At 45.4% G+C, this 17,969-nt stretch overlaps 3 protein-coding genes across 8 annotated transcripts in view; 2 read left to right on the forward strand and 1 right to left on the reverse strand.

The window, feature by feature from the left end:
• LOC310837988 (E3 ubiquitin-protein ligase TRIM11-like) overlaps positions 1 to 17,969 on the forward strand; it is a 1,016,249-nt gene that overhangs the window by 19,242 nt on the left and 979,038 nt on the right. The window lies entirely within an intron of this gene.
• The window catches only part of LOC310837596 (uncharacterized protein), a 36,566-nt gene that overhangs the window by 3,353 nt on the left and 15,244 nt on the right, over positions 1 to 17,969 (forward strand). For all 3 annotated transcript variants that reach the window (XM_083724439.1, XM_083724441.1, XM_083724440.1), the window contains exon 2: positions 16,283 to 16,449. The gene's annotated coding sequence lies outside the window, so the exon portion shown is untranslated. The remainder of the gene's footprint in view (positions 1 to 16,282; positions 16,450 to 17,969) is intronic.
• LOC310838061 (galectin-1-like) lies at positions 1,764 to 17,953 on the reverse strand. Of its 4 annotated transcripts, none has more exons than XM_083725455.1 (4): positions 17,814 to 17,953; positions 5,100 to 5,179; positions 4,818 to 4,977; positions 1,764 to 2,317 (listed from the first exon to the last, which is right to left on the reverse strand). In XM_083725455.1, exons 2-4 carry the CDS (start codon positions 5,126 to 5,128, stop codon positions 2,141 to 2,143), a joined length of 366 nt encoding a protein of 121 aa, XP_083581581.1. In that variant the 5' UTR covers positions 5,129 to 5,179; positions 17,814 to 17,953; the 3' UTR covers positions 1,764 to 2,140. The 4 variants fall into 4 exon arrangements, with proteins under 4 accessions (XP_083581581.1, XP_083581580.1, XP_083581578.1 ...); XM_083725454.1 differs by lacking the exon at positions 17,814 to 17,953 and adding an exon at positions 9,161 to 9,332; XM_083725452.1 differs by lacking the exon at positions 17,814 to 17,953 and adding an exon at positions 9,157 to 9,323.

The following is a 17,969-nucleotide window of genomic DNA, read 5'->3' on the forward strand; positions in this document are numbered from 1 at the left end:
ATTCCCACCTTTAAGGGATGCGGGTGGAGCTGTGGTCTAAACCACTGAGTCTCTTGGGCTTGCCGATCGGAAGGTTGGTGGTTCGAATCCTCGAGACAGGGTGAGCTCCCGTTACTCTGTCCCAGCTCCTGCCAACCTAGCAGTTCCAAAGCACACCAGTGCGAGTAGATAAATAGGTACCGCTCTGGCGGGAAGGTGAATGGCATTTCCATGTACTCTGGTTTCCATCATGGAGTCTCGTTGTGCCAGCATGCCAGTGCAAGTAGATAAATAGGTACCATAGCAGTGGGAAGGTAAACAGTGTTTCTTTGCGCACTGGTTTCTGTCAAGGTGTCCAGTTGCGTCAGAAGCAGTTTAGTTCTGCTGGCCACATGACCCAGAAAGCTGTCTGTGGACAAACGCCAGCTCCCTCGGCCTGAAAGCGAGATGAGCACTGCACCCCATAATCGCCTTTGACTGGACTTAACCATCCAGGGGTCCTTTACCTTTACCTTACCTATTTCCACCTTGACCTGGAGATGGTGAATAGAGCATTATGGTGGGAATATGCTGGATCCTAACCCCATTCTGCCCAAACATGTGACCAGGCAACCCAGTGCAACTTATACCAGCAAAGAGGGCAGCGTGAGCTAAATTCTGTTTTAAAGGCTTGTTTTCCCTCTGCTGGGCTTACAATGGCTCAGCTGGCAGGAACATTGCTCCTGAACAGATTTGGGTCAGGCGTGCTTTACACCAGCTTCACCTAAACCGGGATAAATTGCGCTGGCTTCCCATAGTTAGGATTGCTCCCTCGTATGGTTACATCTGTTTAGGGAAGTTTTTAATGTTTGAAGTTTTATTCTGTTTTTAATGTTCTGTTGAAAGCCGCTCAGAGTCGCTGGGGAAACCCAGCAAGGTGGGCAGGGTAGAAATAATAAATAAATAAATAAATAAATAAATAAATAAATAAATAAATAAATAAATAAATAAAATAAAATAAAATAATAATCTCTGCAAGTTGCTGACTCTTTCAGTGTGCTGAAGTAGGACCTAGGAGACCGGGTTTGAATCTCCACTCAGCCGTGAAACTCAGAGCTTTCAACCAGTCACCATCTCTCAGGGCGGCTATTAGGAATAGAACGGGGAGGGGCAGCTTGAGCTCTTGGGAGGAATATCTGGCATTATATTGTAAATATAATAGGCAATACACTAAAATGGACTAAAAGGCAGAGGCTGCTAAGGGTCCCTCCAGATAAACCATTTATTGAGTATACAGTGGCACCTCAGATTACATACCCTTCAGGTTACAGACTCTGCAAACCCAGAAATAGTATCTCGGGTTAAGAACTTTGCTTCAGGATGAGAACAGAAATCCTGCTCCGGCGGTGCGGCTAAAGTGGTGCTTCAGGTTAAGAACAGTTTCAGGTTAAGAACAGACCTCCAGAACGAATTAAGTACTTAACCCGAGGTACCACTGTATATCCCAATTTGCTTGCATGCTGATTACAGAGAGGTTAGATTATAGCTGGCCATTTGTTTTGATTCATTCGTCCTGATGTTCCTGCAGGGTGTTTACACAACCTTTATCATTCATTCACCCAAATCCCTGGAGGTATTTTGTCATCACATTCCAAAATGCAAGTCTGTGGCTTTATTTATTTCTGTGGATTTGTTACACTAGGGCAGCACAGCACTTTAACCCCCTTTAAGTGTGCAAACCTAAAGTTTTGGTATGCAGCCGAGTCCCCTCCAGCAAAACACTGACAGCCCAGAGGCACCCTGAGTTAACGCCTTGGTTAACTACCGTATTTTTTGCTCTATAAGACTCACTTTTTCCCTCCTAAAAAGTAAGGGGAAATGTGTGCGCGTCTTATGGAGCGAATGCAGGCTGCGCAGCTATCCCAGAAGCCAGAACAGCAAGAGGGATTGCTGCTTTCACTGCGCAGCGATCCCTCTTGCTGTTCTGGCTTCTGAGATTCAGAATATTTTTTTTCTTGTTTTCCTCCTCCAAAAACTAGGTGCATCTTGTGGTCTGGTGCGTCTTATAAAGCGAAAAATACAGTGATTGGTGAAGTAATTTGGAGGACATGGTTCCTGATTTCACATTCAAACAACAGAAACTCTGGGAGACGGGACTTTATTTGCACATTCTTTCCCCCAGCTAGTTCAGAGCTGCAAAGGGAGCATAATAGTTCAGAAACTTGACGGATTTGATCTTGAAGTCTCCGGCCACCGAGAAGAACTGTGCAGAATCCATCCCGAGCCGGTTGGGGAACTTGATCTCCTTGTTTCCTGGCATCGTCACCGTCACCGCCCTGGCGTCAAAGGAGATGGAGATCTAGCAAGGAGAAACCAAAGACTTAGCCAACCTGGTGCTCACCAGAAGTTGTCGGAGTGCAACAAGTGTTGGTCAGGCTGTTTGCTGGGGTTGATGGGAGTTGTAGTTCTAGATAGACCTTTGGTGCAATGCGGTCCATTCTTTCTTCTCCAGCCAGAAGGCAAGCAGGTGGGAGGTGACTGAGAGCAGAGGGAAACTGGTGGCACAAATGGCCCCAAATTGCAGCAGAGGCACTTTGGACAGTGCTGCATGATGCCCACCCTGGGATCACCAGCAGGGCCGTCTTTAGCAGGTGTGGCACTAGGGTGCAAATATCCACCCAGCACCCTCAAATGACCATGGATGGGGGGGGGGCGAAGCTGCGCAGGGCCAGCCAGGGGGAAACTATATGGCTGACAGGGTGCAGCTGGCGGGCTTGCAGGGAAAGGGGAGGCCGCTGGCAAAGCTGCACAGCTCCCCCACTCGCTGGGTGTCCCTGAGGCCAGCGCCCTGGCGCAACGAACCACTAAGCCCTATGGGAAAGACGGCTCTGATTACGAGGAATAGGGCATTCAGTGTGGCAGTGCCAGGACTGTGGCATTTGCTGCCAAGTAACCATCACCTGCTCAAAGCTTCTTTATTCACTCAGACTTTCCCCGTTATGCAACTTACCCATGCACTATTCGTGTGTTGTAAATTGTTTCCATCTTTTATTATCTTAAAATCACGTTCGTGTGTTTGCCGCTTAGGTATTTTATTATTAAGCGGCATACAAACTTATATAAATACATTAAAAGGGTCTGGAGGGAGCCAAAGGTTACAAAATGCCTGCTTTGCAACATTATCGCCCCACTTTATCCAACTCGCCTTACGAGGAACACAGGAAACGGTCTTAAAGCGAGTTAAGACTATTGATCGATCATCAAGCTCAGTACAATGGTACCTCTGGATACGAACAGGATCCGTTCCGGAGCCCCGTTCGCATCCTGAAGTGAACACAACTCGCGTCTGCTTGTGCGCGGGTCACGATTCGCTGCTTCTGTGCATGGCGTCATTTTGATCGTCTGCGCATGCGCAAGTAGCGAAACCTGGAAGTAATGTGTTCCGTGACCCAGAAACTACAACTAATTCAGAATGTGGCAGCTAGACTGGTGACTAGGAGCGGCCGCTGAGACCATATAACACTGGTCTTGAAAGACCTACACTGGCTCCCAGTAAGTTTCTGAGCACAATTCAAAGTGTTGGTGCTGACCTTTAAAGCCCTAAACGGCCTCGGTCCAGTATACCTGAAGGAGCGTCTTCACCCCCATCATTCTGCCCGGACACTGAAGTCCAGCGCCAAGGGCCTTCTGGCGATTCCCTCACTGTGAGAAGCCAAGTTACAGGGAACCAGGCAGAGGGCCTTCTTGGTAGTGGCACCCGCCCTGTGGAATGCCCTCCCATCAGATGTCAAGGCAATAAACAACTATTTTACTTTTAAAAGCCAACTGAAGGCAGCCCTGTTTAGGGAAGTTTTTAATGTTTAATAGGTTATTGTATTTTAGTGTTTTGTTGGAAGCCGCCCAGAGTGGCTGGGGAAACCCAGCCAGATGGGTGGGGTATAAATATATTATTATTATTATTATTATTATTATTATTATTATTATTACCCAAAAACGCTCAACCTGAAGCAACTTCAACCCAAAGTATGACTGTATTGTCTAAAGCACTGGTTCCCAATTAGGGGTCCACATAACCCACCCAGGAGATCCATGGCACATACCTATTAACACCCCGTTTTTGAGCGCTGTGCTCTCATGTGGGTCATGTGACTTGTGCAGGAGTGTGGCCTGGAAGGTGCGCATCCTGGTTTTGTGCTAGGACATGTTGGTGCCTAGGGCCGGGGGATTTCTGGTTTTGCGACATCACGATATATCACCAGCTAAACATTGCGATATATCAAGATGTCTGAAATAAGGATGGAGCTATGTAGAGGCATTGGCTGGCTTCACGGTTTTCCCCACATTGTGATTTTTGCATAGCACGCGCGCGCGCACATTGCACGATTCACGATGTATTGCCAGCTCAAAAACTACAAAACCATTATCACGATATGGACTTGAAACTGATTTTGGACAGTATCGCCCAGTCCTAACACACATCACGATTCGCGATATATTTGCCAGCTCAAAAACTATGAAACCGATGTCACGAGATGGACTTCAAACCGGTTTTGGACGATATTATTGAAATATCGCCTGGCCCTAATGGTGGCATCATTTGCATAGCAAAAAACTACCACAGAAATATCAACATTTTCAAAAATGTGGGAGTCTGTGACTTGGCTTTTGGAAAAACAGAGGCTTCGCAGTACTTACCTATTTGGGAACCGCTGGTCTGGAATGAGTGGCAGTGGCTTTCCTGAGTTTCAAACAAGAGACATTTCCCACCCTACCCGGAAATTCCAGGGACTGAACCTGTGACCTCTCACTTGCGAGGTCAATGCTCCACCCCTGAGCTAGCGGCGTATCCTCATATTCACCTTGGCTTCTTCTCCCTGCTGGAAAGGGAAGAGCGACTCTCGCAGCTCCTGACCCCACACTCCACACGCCTTGGAGTTACACACAATGTCACGTGTCTCAAAGCGAGGGTTGAAGTGGAGGAGGAGGTTGTGGCGATCCCGGCCCAGGTTGATGGCAAACCTGTCATGGAGACGGAGGAGATACTGGAGAAGAAACTCACATTTGATAGGAAGCAGCAGAACCCCACACTGCTCCTTCCCCCTTCAACCCATGTATTTTTCTTCTGCTTTATCAGTACAAACCTCTTGGCATCTGGGGTCACTCTCCCCATCACCAGGATCCCATCGCCAATCTTGATTGTCTTGTCGGTGACAGCCAGCTGCTAAAATAAGACCCAAGGGCAGCGTTAGACCAGGCGTGGGGAAACATGGGCCCCCTTATTACTTTTTTGACATACAATATCCCATTTTTACTTGCTACTTTAATTATAATGGGACGCAGGTGGCGCTGTGGGTTAAACCACAGAGCCTAGGACTTGCCGATCAGAAGGTCGGCGGTTCGAATCCCGACGACGGGGTGAGTTCCTGTTGCTCGGTTCCTGCTCCTGCCAACCTAGCAGTTCGAAAGCACCTCAAAGTGCAAGTAGATAAATAGGTACCACTCTGGCAGGAAGGTAAATGGCGTTTCCGTGCACTGCTCTGGTTCGCCAGAAGCAGCTTAGTCATGCTGGCCACATGACCCGGCCCATAAAGCGAGATGAGCACCGCAACCCCAGAGTTGGTCAAGACTGGAACTAATGGTCAGGGGTCCCTTTACCCTTTACCTTACTTTAATTATAAAATTGTTTTACCTCTCGTTTTTAAGTTTCCATGCCTGGTTTGCTCATTGCTTTAAATCATGGGTAGCCAAACTAAGGCCTGGGGGTCAGATCCGGCCCAATCGCCTTCTCAATCTGGCCCGCGGACAGTCCGGAAATCTGTGTGTTTTTACATGAGTAGAATGTGTCCTTTTATTTCAAATGCATCTCTGGGTTATTTGTGGGGCCTGTCAGATGTTTTTACTTGAGTAGAATGTGTGCTTTTATTTAAAATGCATATCTGGGTTATTTGTGGGGCACAGTTCATTTCCCCCCAAAAAATATAGTCCGCCCCCCCCACAAGGTCTGAGGGACAGTGGACCCTGTTGAAAATGTTTGCTGACCCCTGCTTTAAATATTTCAGCTTCTACTCTGACATAGATAATTTTCGCAACATTTTGATGGCTTGTAGAATTTCACCTTTTAAGAAAATTGTCTAAGTTCACTCTCTTTCTGAGCTATTTCCAACATTGTCTCTTGATTTTTCAACTCCTTCTGCTACTTAAAAAGTAAATCCTGTCACCACTGCTTTTCCATCATCCCTGTCTTAATATCTGTTTCTTGGTTTAAATTCAATTCAAAGTCATCTTTTATTTTTAGCTAGCCCTTTTCCACTACTTTTTTTTTAAAAAAGTAAGTATTCATTAAGTCTCCATCAAAATGATGTCTATCTGTCCTTTCTCCATGTACCGGTAAATACTATCGCGTTGTGGTCTGAAAATGTTCTAGGTTGAAAAGCTTTGCTACGGAGATCCACATTTGGAACGCTAACTTGGAACATTAAGTTGGACACTATGGGAGATTTATACAGTGGTACCTTGGGTTAATAACTTAATTTGTTGTGGAGATCCCTTCTTAACCTGAAACTGTTCTTAACCTGAGGTACAACTTTAGCTAATGCGGCCTCCCGCTGCTGCAGCACGATTTCTGTTCTCATCCTGAGGTAAAGTTCTTAAGCTGAGGTACTATTTCTGGGTTAGCGGAGTCTGTAACCTGAAGCATCTGTAATCCGAGGTACCACTGTAATTGGAATAAAAAGGTAAAGGTAAATTAACTCATTGAAAGACTGAAAGACTGCTGCGCCATAAATCCTATCAAGACAAGGAGAGTTGGCGTGTGTTGAGAGTGTTGGAACAGAGCCCAGAACCTGGAAGGTAAAATGGTGAAATGAAAGACTGAGATGACTACACTAAAAATCAATTAAAGGAAATAAACACAGAATAAACTGCCTCCTGCATGCTAAAAGAAAGATGGATTTGTTGGACACGATAGAGTCATACACCAGGACTGTGAAGACTAAACAATGGGTTAAGATCGGACTTATGAAATTGGGGAAAAACAAGAGAGATAAACGCAGGAACAACTGAAAGAGACTTTCTCCAGACATCCAGAACATGGGAAGTCCCAAAATTCTTTTAATTTGGAATGTATTATATTGTTTATATTATGATGTGGCAAGATTTGATTTGATACAAATTGGAATATGAAAATTGAAAAAAAATATTTGCGAACAAAGAAAAAAATGTTCTAGGATGGTTGAATGCCCATTTTTTGAATACAAGTACCGTAATGTGGGGGGGTGCTGTGGGTTAAACCACAGGGCCTAGGACTCGCCAATCAGAAGGGCAGCGGTTCGAATCCCTGTGACGGGGTGAACTCCCGTTGCTCGGTCCCTGCTCCTGCCAACCTAGCAGTTCGAAAGCACGTCAAAGTGCAAGTAGATAAATAGGTACCGCTCCGGTAAACAACGTTTCCATGCCCTGCTCTAGTTTTGCCAGAAGCTTAGTCATGCTGGCCACATGACCCAGAAGCTGAACGCCGGCTCCCTCAGCCAATAAAGCGAGATGAGCGCCGCAACCCCAGAGTCAGACACGACTGAACCTAATTACCTTACCGTAATAATGGGTTTTGATGGACAACTCCCATGATCCCTGTCCACTGGCTATGCTGCCTGGGGCTGATGGGAGTTGTAGTTCGGCAACATCTAGGTGGTCAAACATCATGGCACTGATAATGAGCAGAGCCAGTTCAACATATCACCCAAACAGAGGAGAGTTCCTGCCATGGTTATCTGCCACTACTTTCCGCAGACCTATCTACTGTTTTATATTTCTCTCTCTCTCTCTCTCTCTCTCTCTCTCTCTCTCTCTCTCTCTCTCTGTTGTAGGGTAGGTAAAAGCAGAACTCAGCCAAAAGCAAATTTGCACTGTCAATCAGCTGATTGATGCCGCCAGTCAGCTGGCTGGTGCACTTGCAAACCCTGACAGCTGATCATTTGGCATGACACAGATGGCTTAATTTCTTCTTTTAATAAATTGCATTTTCAAAAACAGGAACAGGTGCTACTAGCCCAGAGATGAAAAGAAGACAGAGTCCCTACCAGAGAGGAATGGCAAACTAAGCTGATTGACTATGCCAAAATGGCAATGCTGACTTGGAAACTCAGGAACCAAGAGGACAAACCCTTTTTTTAAAAAAATGGAGGAAATTTATAATTTACTGAAGAGACCACTGTAAACAGATGAAAACATTAGCAGGACTTTAATTTTTTATTATTATTATTAGAATTTAATATCACTTGTAATGTAACAGGTATTATGGATAATATGGATAAATACAAAAAAATAAAATAAAAATTCCTTCCAGTAGCACCTTAAAGACCAACTAAGTTAGTTCTTGGTATGAGCTTTCGTGTGCATGTACACTTCTTCAGATTCTCACATTTCTTCAGATTCTTTTTAAAAGGTATCTGAAGAAGTTTATTTCTCTTTAAAAGGTATCTGAAGAAGTGTGCATGCACACGAAAGCTCATACCAAGAACTAACTTAGTTGGTCTTTAAGGTGCTACTGGAAGGAATTTTTTTTGTTTTGACTATGGCAGACCAACACGGCTACCTATCTGTTACAGAAAAATAGATCACGAAATAATATGTAGTTGAAAATGTTCACACTAGGACCCAAGGGGGGGGGGAGTTGCGAGATTCAGAAATCTCTTTAAATGGATATGGATTTGGTATTGTTATAAACTTTTTTTATTTGCTTGTAAAATCTAATATAAATGAATTTTTTAAAAAACAGGGACAGAGAGCATATTTAAACCCCTCCTGACCCACTTCTCTTTAAAAAAACAGGGCCATGGTAATTTAATTGGTTAGTCGCTCGTTACGAAAGATCTCCAAGCAACTTACAACATAAGTAAACGAAAAACCCCCACAATATAGGCATATTCACACAAACATGCATATTATTAGTAAAATATACAAGCACCTGCCACCCCAGTGGAAAACCAGGTACTGCTCCACTGGCAAGTTGCACAAGGGAGACTGAGTCACCAGACTGTTCTTTCTCCTAAACTTTCTATAACGACTTGACAAAATTACAATTTAATCTGCTTCCCCTAAGAGGGAACCACCCCCCCCCCCCGACAAACACAACACAGTACGGTAGTCAGCTAGAACTATTCCTCTTGCTATGCAGATTGGTCACACTCGGGAGTAACTTACATACTCCATAATTTTCTCAGAGCTGCTTCAAAAAAGACACAGGAGGAATCCGCGAAAGGGCTTCAAAGCCTGACCCTTAAAGCCGTGGTCAGGAGTCTGTCCTTACTCCTCCCATCCAATCAGAGGTGCTGGCCTGTAAACACCATTTAGTCAAGAGTAGGCGAGGCCGGTCAATGGAGCAGATTGGAGCATCTCACCAGGTGGGTTCCTTCCAGACCAATTGTTAAGTGTTGTTGCAGGAATTTATGTATAGGTTGGGGGGGTTGCCCCTCCAGCAGATATCATGCACATGCAGCCCACTACCAAAGTCAGCACAATTGTGACTTTTGTGATTTGTCCCCACAAAACACTTCCATCACAGTTTCTTCCTATCTATTCAAAGGGCCTTTGCTGCACGATACCAAACATAACAATTCGCTGATAAATGCAGTGGCGTAGCGTGGGTTGTAAGCACCCGGGGCAAGGCAAGTAATTTGCGCCCCCTAACCCGTGGATTTTAGCACTCAGAGAGCTGCGAGTGCGAGCGCACTCCCCCCAGATGTTGCGCCCAGTGCGGCCTGCACCCCCCACACTATGCCACTGGATAAATGTATCTATGTACTGGCTCACTAAGAAAACTTCAGAAATTCATATAGACAGGTGAGCTCAGCTACTCAGCAGCCCCTCTGCCTGAGTGATAATCCTTGGCATCCTGGTACCTGAGTGCCAGACAGGTAGCCATTCCTGAAATAACAAACCCAGATGAAGACAAAAGGGTGTGATTAACTTGGCTGGGAAACAGGGAAATGTAAATATCTCTTTTGTTACACTTGATGGGTGTTTGGTGGAGGGCAAGGAGAGCCATGGGGCAGGGTCCAGGAGGCTCAGATTACTGCCACCAGACCTCCCCTTTCATGATGTAACCATGATGTATGAGTGATGTAGTTTGGGAGGGTGTAACATGGGGATTAGCAGCTAATAAAAGTTTGGGTTCTCTTTTGTTCGGGGCTTCCATCTTGTTCCACCTTGTGGCAGGTGGGAGTCCTATCGCGACAGTCTTCAATAAAGACCAAGCCTACTGGCTGCTGTTTTGCTCTGGAATTCCTGGCTGGTGTCCTTGTTTTTTGTCCAAGGGAGCCCTCAGAGTTCTCCGTTAACAGTGTTTTTTATATATATATATATATATACGAAAGCATATATATATATATATATATATGCAGGTTTTGGTGTCCTCGGGTGTCTTCCCGTGTAAAAGTTGGGGTGTCTAGGCGACGTTTCGACGAGGTCTCACTCGTCATCTTCAGGCTGGTGCTTTCGGCTTCTTGTTACTGGAACAGAGCGGGATCTCAATGTTTGAGTTCCTATAAATACTGTAGAGGGGGTGTGGTGTCTAGCCTCCAATGTTCTGGGCAGAGAGGAAGTTCCCAGGCTAGTGTGCCTTTTCTTCTTTTGTTCCTTAATTACTTGAGAGATACCTTGAGTGATTTCTTGAGTGATATCCTGAGTACCACTTAGGTGGGTCATTAGGTGTGGATTAGTTGCTAAAGTCTTTGTGTCTTGACCTCTTGAACTTTGTGAAGAGTTTTCCTGAGAAGATGGCTGTATTGCACTTAGTTGTGCTTTGGCTTGGCTTCGTGTATAGGGGCGAGCTGTGGTTTTGTGGCTTGTGTCAGCCAGATCTGTGTAGGGATTGCAGGGGGGTGCAGCATCCGGAGGTGCCACCATGGATTGGCTACTGGATGGTGTCAGTAATTCATCTGTGGAGAGGGTCTGGGTTTGGGTCTGGTGTGGTTGATTGGTGTTGGCGTTCTGTGTGCCTCTGGATCTGGTGTCAGTTTTTGTGGGGAGGGCTAATTTCCAGATGTCTGGCAAGCGGGATGTGTCGTCACGCTTGTTCATGTTGTGAGGGTGTTTCTCTATCTCGATGGCTTCCATGATTATTCTCTTGTGGTGATGTTCCGTGTTAAAGAGCAATTTGGAATCTGCAAAATTAATTTCGTGTCCTGTTTCTTTCATGTGTTGGAAAAGAGAGGAAGTTTTTTCTTCTTTTTTGACGGCATTCTTGTGTTCTGCGATACGTGCATTTATTCGTCTGTTTGTTTGTCCAATGTACGTGGCTGGGCAGACTTTGCAGGGTATTTCATAGATCCCTTGGTTTTCCAACTGGATTTTATCCTTGGGGTTTCTGAGGATATTGGCTATTTTTTGGTTGGTGCAAAAGGCTGTTTTGATATTGTGTTTATGGAGGATTTTGCTAATTTTATCTGTAGTGCCCTTGATATAAGGAAGGAGGGCCATGCCATTGTTTTCTTCTGTGTCTTGGTTTTTGGGGGGTGTTTCCTTTTGGATTAGCTTCGTAATCCTGTTTTGCTGGTATCCATTGGCAATTAACACATTTGAGAGATTCTGTAACTGGATAGCTTCCTCACACATCTCAACAACTTACACCCCAAAATACAATTCACTATGGAAATAGAAGCCAACAACCAACTTCCCTTCCTTGACGTCCTAATCTACAAAAAACCTGATGGCTCCCTAGGACACACTATCTACCAGAAAAAAACACACACCAACCGCTACTTACATGCACAATCACACCACCACCCTGCACAAATAAACTCCGTAGCCAAGACTCTCATCTCCAGAACCAAACGCCTGGCTGACAAAGACCACTTGACAACTGAGTTACAGAATCTCTCAAATGTGTTAATTGCCAATGGATACCAGCAAAACAGGATTACGAAGCTAATCCAAAAGGAAACACCCCCCAAAAACCAAGACACAGAAGAAAACAATGGCATGGCCCTCCTTCCTTATATCAAGGGCACTACAGATAAAATTAGCAAAATCCTCCATAAACACAATATCAAAACAGCCTTTTGCACCAACCAAAAAATAGCCAATATCCTCAGAAACCCCAAGGATAAAATCCAGTTGGAAAACCAAGGGATCTATGAAATACCCTGCAAAGTCTGCCCAGCCACGTACATTGGACAAACAAACAGACGAATAAATGCACGTATCGCAGAACACAAGAATGCCGTCAAAAAAGAAGAAAAAACTTCCTCTCTTTTCCAACACATGAAAGAAACAGGACACGAAATTAATTTTGCAGATTCCAAATTGCTCTTTAACACGGAACATCACCACAAGAGAATAATCATGGAAGCCATCGAGATAGAGAAACACCCTCACAACATGAACAAGCGTGACGACACATCCCGCTTGCCAGACATCTGGAAATTAGCCCTCCCCACAAAAACTGACACCAGATCCAGAGGCACACAGAACGCCAACACCAATCAACCACACCAGACCCAAACCCAGACCCTCTCCACAGATGAATTACTGACACCATCCAGTAGCCAATCCATGGTGGCACCTCCGGATGCTGCACCCCCCTGCAATCCCTACACAGATCTGGCTGACACAAGCCACAAAACCACAGCTCGCCCCTATACACGAAGCCAAGCCAAAGCACAACTAAGTGCAATACAGCCATCTTCTCAGGAAAACTCTTCACAAAGTTCAAGAGGTCAAGACACAAAGACTTTAGCAACTAATCCACACCTAATGACCCACCTAAGTGGTACTCAGGATATCACTCAAGAAATCACTCAAGGTATCTCTCAAGTAATTAAGGAACAAAAGAAGAAAAGGCACACTAGCCTGGGAACTTCCTCTCTGCCCAGAACATTGGAGGCTAGACACCACACCCCCGCTACAGTATTTATAGGAACTCAAACATTGAGATCCCGCTCTGTTCCAGTAACAAGAAGCCGAAAGCACCAGCCTGAAGATGACGAGTGAGACCTCGTCGAAACGTCGCCTAGACACCCCAACTTTTACACGGGAAGACACCCGAGGACACCAAAACCTGCATTCCTGTACCCGTGAAAATCTACGAAAGCATATATATATATATATATATATATATCTCACAGCTTGCTCACGGGGAAGAATACTTTAAAACCTGCCCTAACACCCTGAAGATGAGCGAAAGCATTTGTGGGTGGGCTTTTTCCGCCCACCACTTTCTCCAGAGGTTGCAATTCCTACCTCAACCTATCAATCTGATTAAGCATGGATAGGATGAAGCTGCATCTGTCTTCTGAGGATTGGTTTGCAGGTAGGCATGGCCAAACCCGGCCCTCCAGCTGTTTGGGGACTACAGTTCCCATCATCCCCGACTACTGGTCCTGTTAGCTAGGGATGATGGGAGTTGTAGTCCCAAAACAGCTGGAGGGCCAAGTTTGGCCATGCAGTACAGAACTTTGTTGGCACTCCCAGCACGAAACTTATCTTTTTTTCGATCTGACTGCCAATTCCACGTACATGGAGCTTTCAGAGCAAGTAAAAAAGCCCACAAAAAACAGGTAAATTAAAATATAGTCTTCCTAATAATTATGTACGTGCGGGACATTTTTGTAACCCAATTGGAAGTCTTTGCTAAAATAAACTATCAGTTTCATTGGGGAATAATCACAATGTGATCTGTTAGCTGAAGTCTGAAATCACACGGAGAATTCTATTGTACTCATGCCCTTCATATATATATAGTGGTACCTCGGGTTAAGTACTTAATTCGTTCCGGAGTTCCGTTCTTAACCTGAAACTGTTCTTAACCTGAGGTACCACTTTAGCCGTGCCACCGCCACGTGATTTCTTTTCTCATCCTGAAGCAACGTTCTTAACCCGAGGTGCTATTTCTGGGTTAGCGGAGTCTGTAACCTGAAGCGTATGTAACCTGAGGTACCACTGTATTCTCTTTCACAATTTTGAAAATTCATTCAAACAACCTTAAAATATCAAAAGCTTTCCTTTCTCTTTCCATGGTTCATTTTGCATAACATAAATCCCTGCATATTTTATACAAACTAAACCATCTATTATTACATCCATCAAAACCTATTTACACTTCGCCTAGACATCTGATTGGCCTCCATGCAAACAGGACGATGAATTAGATAGACCATGGCAGCTAAACAATTTTTATTGTTCCTTGCCACTTCTGCCCAGTGTATTAACCGGGCTTGAGACAGGATTGATCTGAGCTGCTGGTTAAAGCCTTAATCCTGCAACCACTTATAAACCTTCTGTAACAGGGAGAGGATAGCTGTAGCCATTCCAATGTTGCTGGACTCTAAGTCCCATCAGCTACAGCTGACATAGCCAGTGGCCAAGGATGATGGGAGATGGTAGCAAGAAAGGGAGGAACCTGCTTATATTTAATTAAGGATGAAAGATCAGAGCTTTGCAAACTCTGTGTTGTGACATGTTAGTGTGTTGGCTGCAGTGTGCAGGTGCATTGTGCAAATGCTCTTTATAAGGGGTTAGTTTAACCTCCAGTTTGCTAATAAAACTGAATTACTGATTACTCTCCAAAAAGTGTGTCACCAACATGAGAAGTTTGGAAAGCTCTGATGGCGCTGTTGTCTAAACTACTGAGCCTCTTGAGCTTGCTGATCAGAAGGTTGGGGGTTTGAATCCCCACGATGGGGTGAGCTCCCATTGCTCTGTTCCAGCTCCTGCCAACCTAGCAGTTTGAAAGTACCACTCCAGCGGGGAGGTAAACAGCGTTTCTGTGTGCCGCTCTGGTTTTGCCAGAAGCTGCTTAGTCATGCTGGCCACATGACCTGGAAAAACTGTCTGTGGACAAATGTTGGCTCCCTAAGCCAGTAAAGCGAGATGAGTGCCGCAACCCCAGAGTCGTTCGCGACTGGACTTAACTGTCAGGGGTCTTTTACCTTTTTTAGGCCTCTCAGGTAAAAAATTATGCTTTCAAGAGTAGCTTACATGCCCAGAAAGTAAAACAAGGACATTCCTTGCCCACAGGTTTACAATCTTAAGGTCAAAACACAAAAGGAAAAGGGGGTAGGGAGGGAAGAGGAAGAAAGCAAACTCAGGGGCTGGTTATTTAAGTCAAATGGAAGTTCTTATAACTACCAGATAGAATGATTGCATTCTCTACAGAACAAGCCTAAACTAATGGGAAGCTTAGGTAGCAGGAAGGATTTTGAGGGGTGGGGTGGGGGGTGTCACAGCACGCAGAGAAGGGTTAACCCTTCCCTTCCCAGCTGCGTGGCAGCAACCATGCTTGAAAAAGGCCTTCCAATGCGAGATGGGTTTCCCAGCAGTTTGCACACCCTGCCTACAAAGGCTGCCCTCCAATGCAGGAGCAGCGTAATAAAAGCACATCTACTAATCTTAACACCTGGACCCTTGCTGCATGTGTAGGTCTAGCAGTCTCAAAAGCAAAGACCCCGTGTTATAGGGTGCTATGTAAATATAACCCAAGTGGTACAGGGAATTTGAATAATGGAAAGATTTCCAAATTTTAATATTCTCTCTCTCTCTCTGTGTGTACTGTATATATATATATATGTGTGTGTGTGTGTGTGTGTGTGTGTATATGTGTGTGTATTTAGGGACGCGGGTGGCGCTGTGGGTAAAACCTCAGCGCCTAGGACTTGACGATCGTCAGGTCGGCAGTTCGAATCCCTGCGGCGGGGTGCGCTCCCGTTGCTCGGTCCCAGCGCCTGCCAACCTAGCAGTTCGAAAGCACCCCTGGGTGCAAGTAGATAAATAGGGACCGCTTACTAGTGGGAAGGTAAACGGCATTTCCGTGTGCTGCGCTGGCTCGCCAGATGCAGCTTCGTCATGCTGGCCACGTGACCCGGAAGTGTCTCCGGACAGCGCTGTACCAGCATGAGTTTGACCAAACTGTGGGAGGCAGTGGAAGATAGGAGTGCCTGGCGTGCTCTGGTCCATGGGGTCACGAAGAGTTGGACATGACTAAACAACAAGAACAACATACACAATTTAAAATACTCATTTAAGCATCATTAAAATATCAGTGACTTTCCTTCTCTTTCCATGGTTCATTTTGCATAACATAAAATCCCTGCATACTTTACATAAACTAAACCATTCAGCATTCCATCATTACCTCCATCACAACTTATTTTCACTGTTGAATTTATCTTAATGCTGCCAAGATTCAACATTTTAATTCTAGACAAGAATGAGAGCTGTTGGACAGAGAGAGAGAAGCGACATTTTAAAGGGGATTCAAGCCGTTACAGAGAACCTGGAGCAGTGGCAAACACAATATACTGTATGACAAATGCGTTGCTTTCTTGCCCAGCTCCTGTTGCGTTAAGGGTTAAAAGCCAAGCGAGTCCTTTCCTAGCTCGGCTGGATGGCGGGGAGATCGATGGCGGATGTCGCTTCCTGCTCCGCCCACCGTGGGAAATAATTAATGGAATTTCCCAGGCCTTGGGGCGGTGCATTGTTTCTTGGGGGAGAAAGCCGGTGAGTTTAAAAATAGATGAACTGAAAAGCCCGTGGGTGAAAGGTGCAATTCCGGGTGGAAGAAAAGGAGAAAGGAAGGGGGTGCAGATTGGATTCGTGGGGCAGGAGGGAGGCGAGGCATTGTTCGGGCTAAGAGCATCCGAAGATCAGGATCAGGCCAAGGGATCACCCCAGTCCAGCGGCCAACCAGATGCCCCAACGGCAAGCCTCTCCAAACAGGACCTCCCCACGCGCGATCCCCAAATACTCGTTTCTAAGGGAATAAATAGCCATTGGCACAGCCTTTGCCCTCTTTTAAAACCGTTCCTGCATTTTTGGGGGTGGGTTTGGACTAAATGACCCTTTCAGCCCTACAATTCTAGGATTCTACCTCTTGTACGGAGCAAATTCCACGCGTGCAAATTCCACCTTCTTTTGTCTGTCTCGAATCTCTCACTATTATGCTGTCCGTTAGTATTCTTTTCATTACGTTTTTACTACTGATGTTCCATAAAATGTGTCTCTCCCCCCCCCGCCTTTTCTTAAATCAATTTTTTATTGGTTTTTAAACAAATACAAAAACCCTTAAACACTTATCCAGCAGTATAGCTAACGGTGTTTGTTTTATCCATTTATCCACGTTCAACATTCAAGCATATTACTTAGCATAACCTCTCCACTGACCGAAATCAATATCTTCTTGTACCAACCTCTCGGAATATGCTCTTAATGTTGTACAACGCCCTGTGGGTCTTTTGATAAATAATAATAATAATAATTTATTATTTGTGCCCCGCCCATCTGGCTGGGCTTTCCCAGCCACTCTGGGCGGCCTCCAACAAAGATTAAAAATACATTAAAATGTCACACATTAAAAACTTCCCTGAACAGGGCTGCCTAAATGTCAGGTAGTTGTTTATCTTTTTGACACCTGATGGAAGGGCGTTCCACAGGGCGGATGCCACTACCGAGAAGGCCCTCTGCCTGGTTCCCTGTAACTTGGCATTTCGCAGTGAGGGAACCGCCAGAAGGCCCTCGCCGCTGGACCTCAGTGGCCGGACAGAACGATGGGGGAGGAGACACTCCTTCAGGTATACTGGACCGAGGCTGTTTAGGGCTTTAAAGGCCAGCACCAACACTGTGAATTGTGCTCGGAAACATACTGAGAGCCAATGCAGGTCTTTCAGGACCGCTGTTATATGGTCCTGTATGTAAGCCAAATAAATAATGACAATAGTAATCTTATGCACACTTAATGTGGGAGTTAGCTCCGCTAAACTCAGTGGGATTTACTTCCAAGTAAGCATGGGCAGGATTGCATGGGCAGCATGGCTGGGAGACTTTTGGCTTGCTACATGTTGCCTGGACTACAACTCCCATCTTACCTGACCGTTGGCCGAATGATGGCAGCTGGAGTCGGTGGGATCCAGAGCTCAGCAGCATCTGGGGTGCGGACCACAGGCTCCCCAACCCTGAATCAGAAGATTTCATGCTTTCAGATTTCAGGATCCCCGTTCCTGAAACCATCTCCTTTCCACTTT

The sequence above is a fragment of the Podarcis gaigeae genome (assembly GCF_964106915.1).
Source record: "Podarcis gaigeae genome assembly, chromosome: 2".
NCBI lineage: Eukaryota > Metazoa > Chordata > Lepidosauria > Squamata > Lacertidae > Podarcis > Podarcis gaigeae.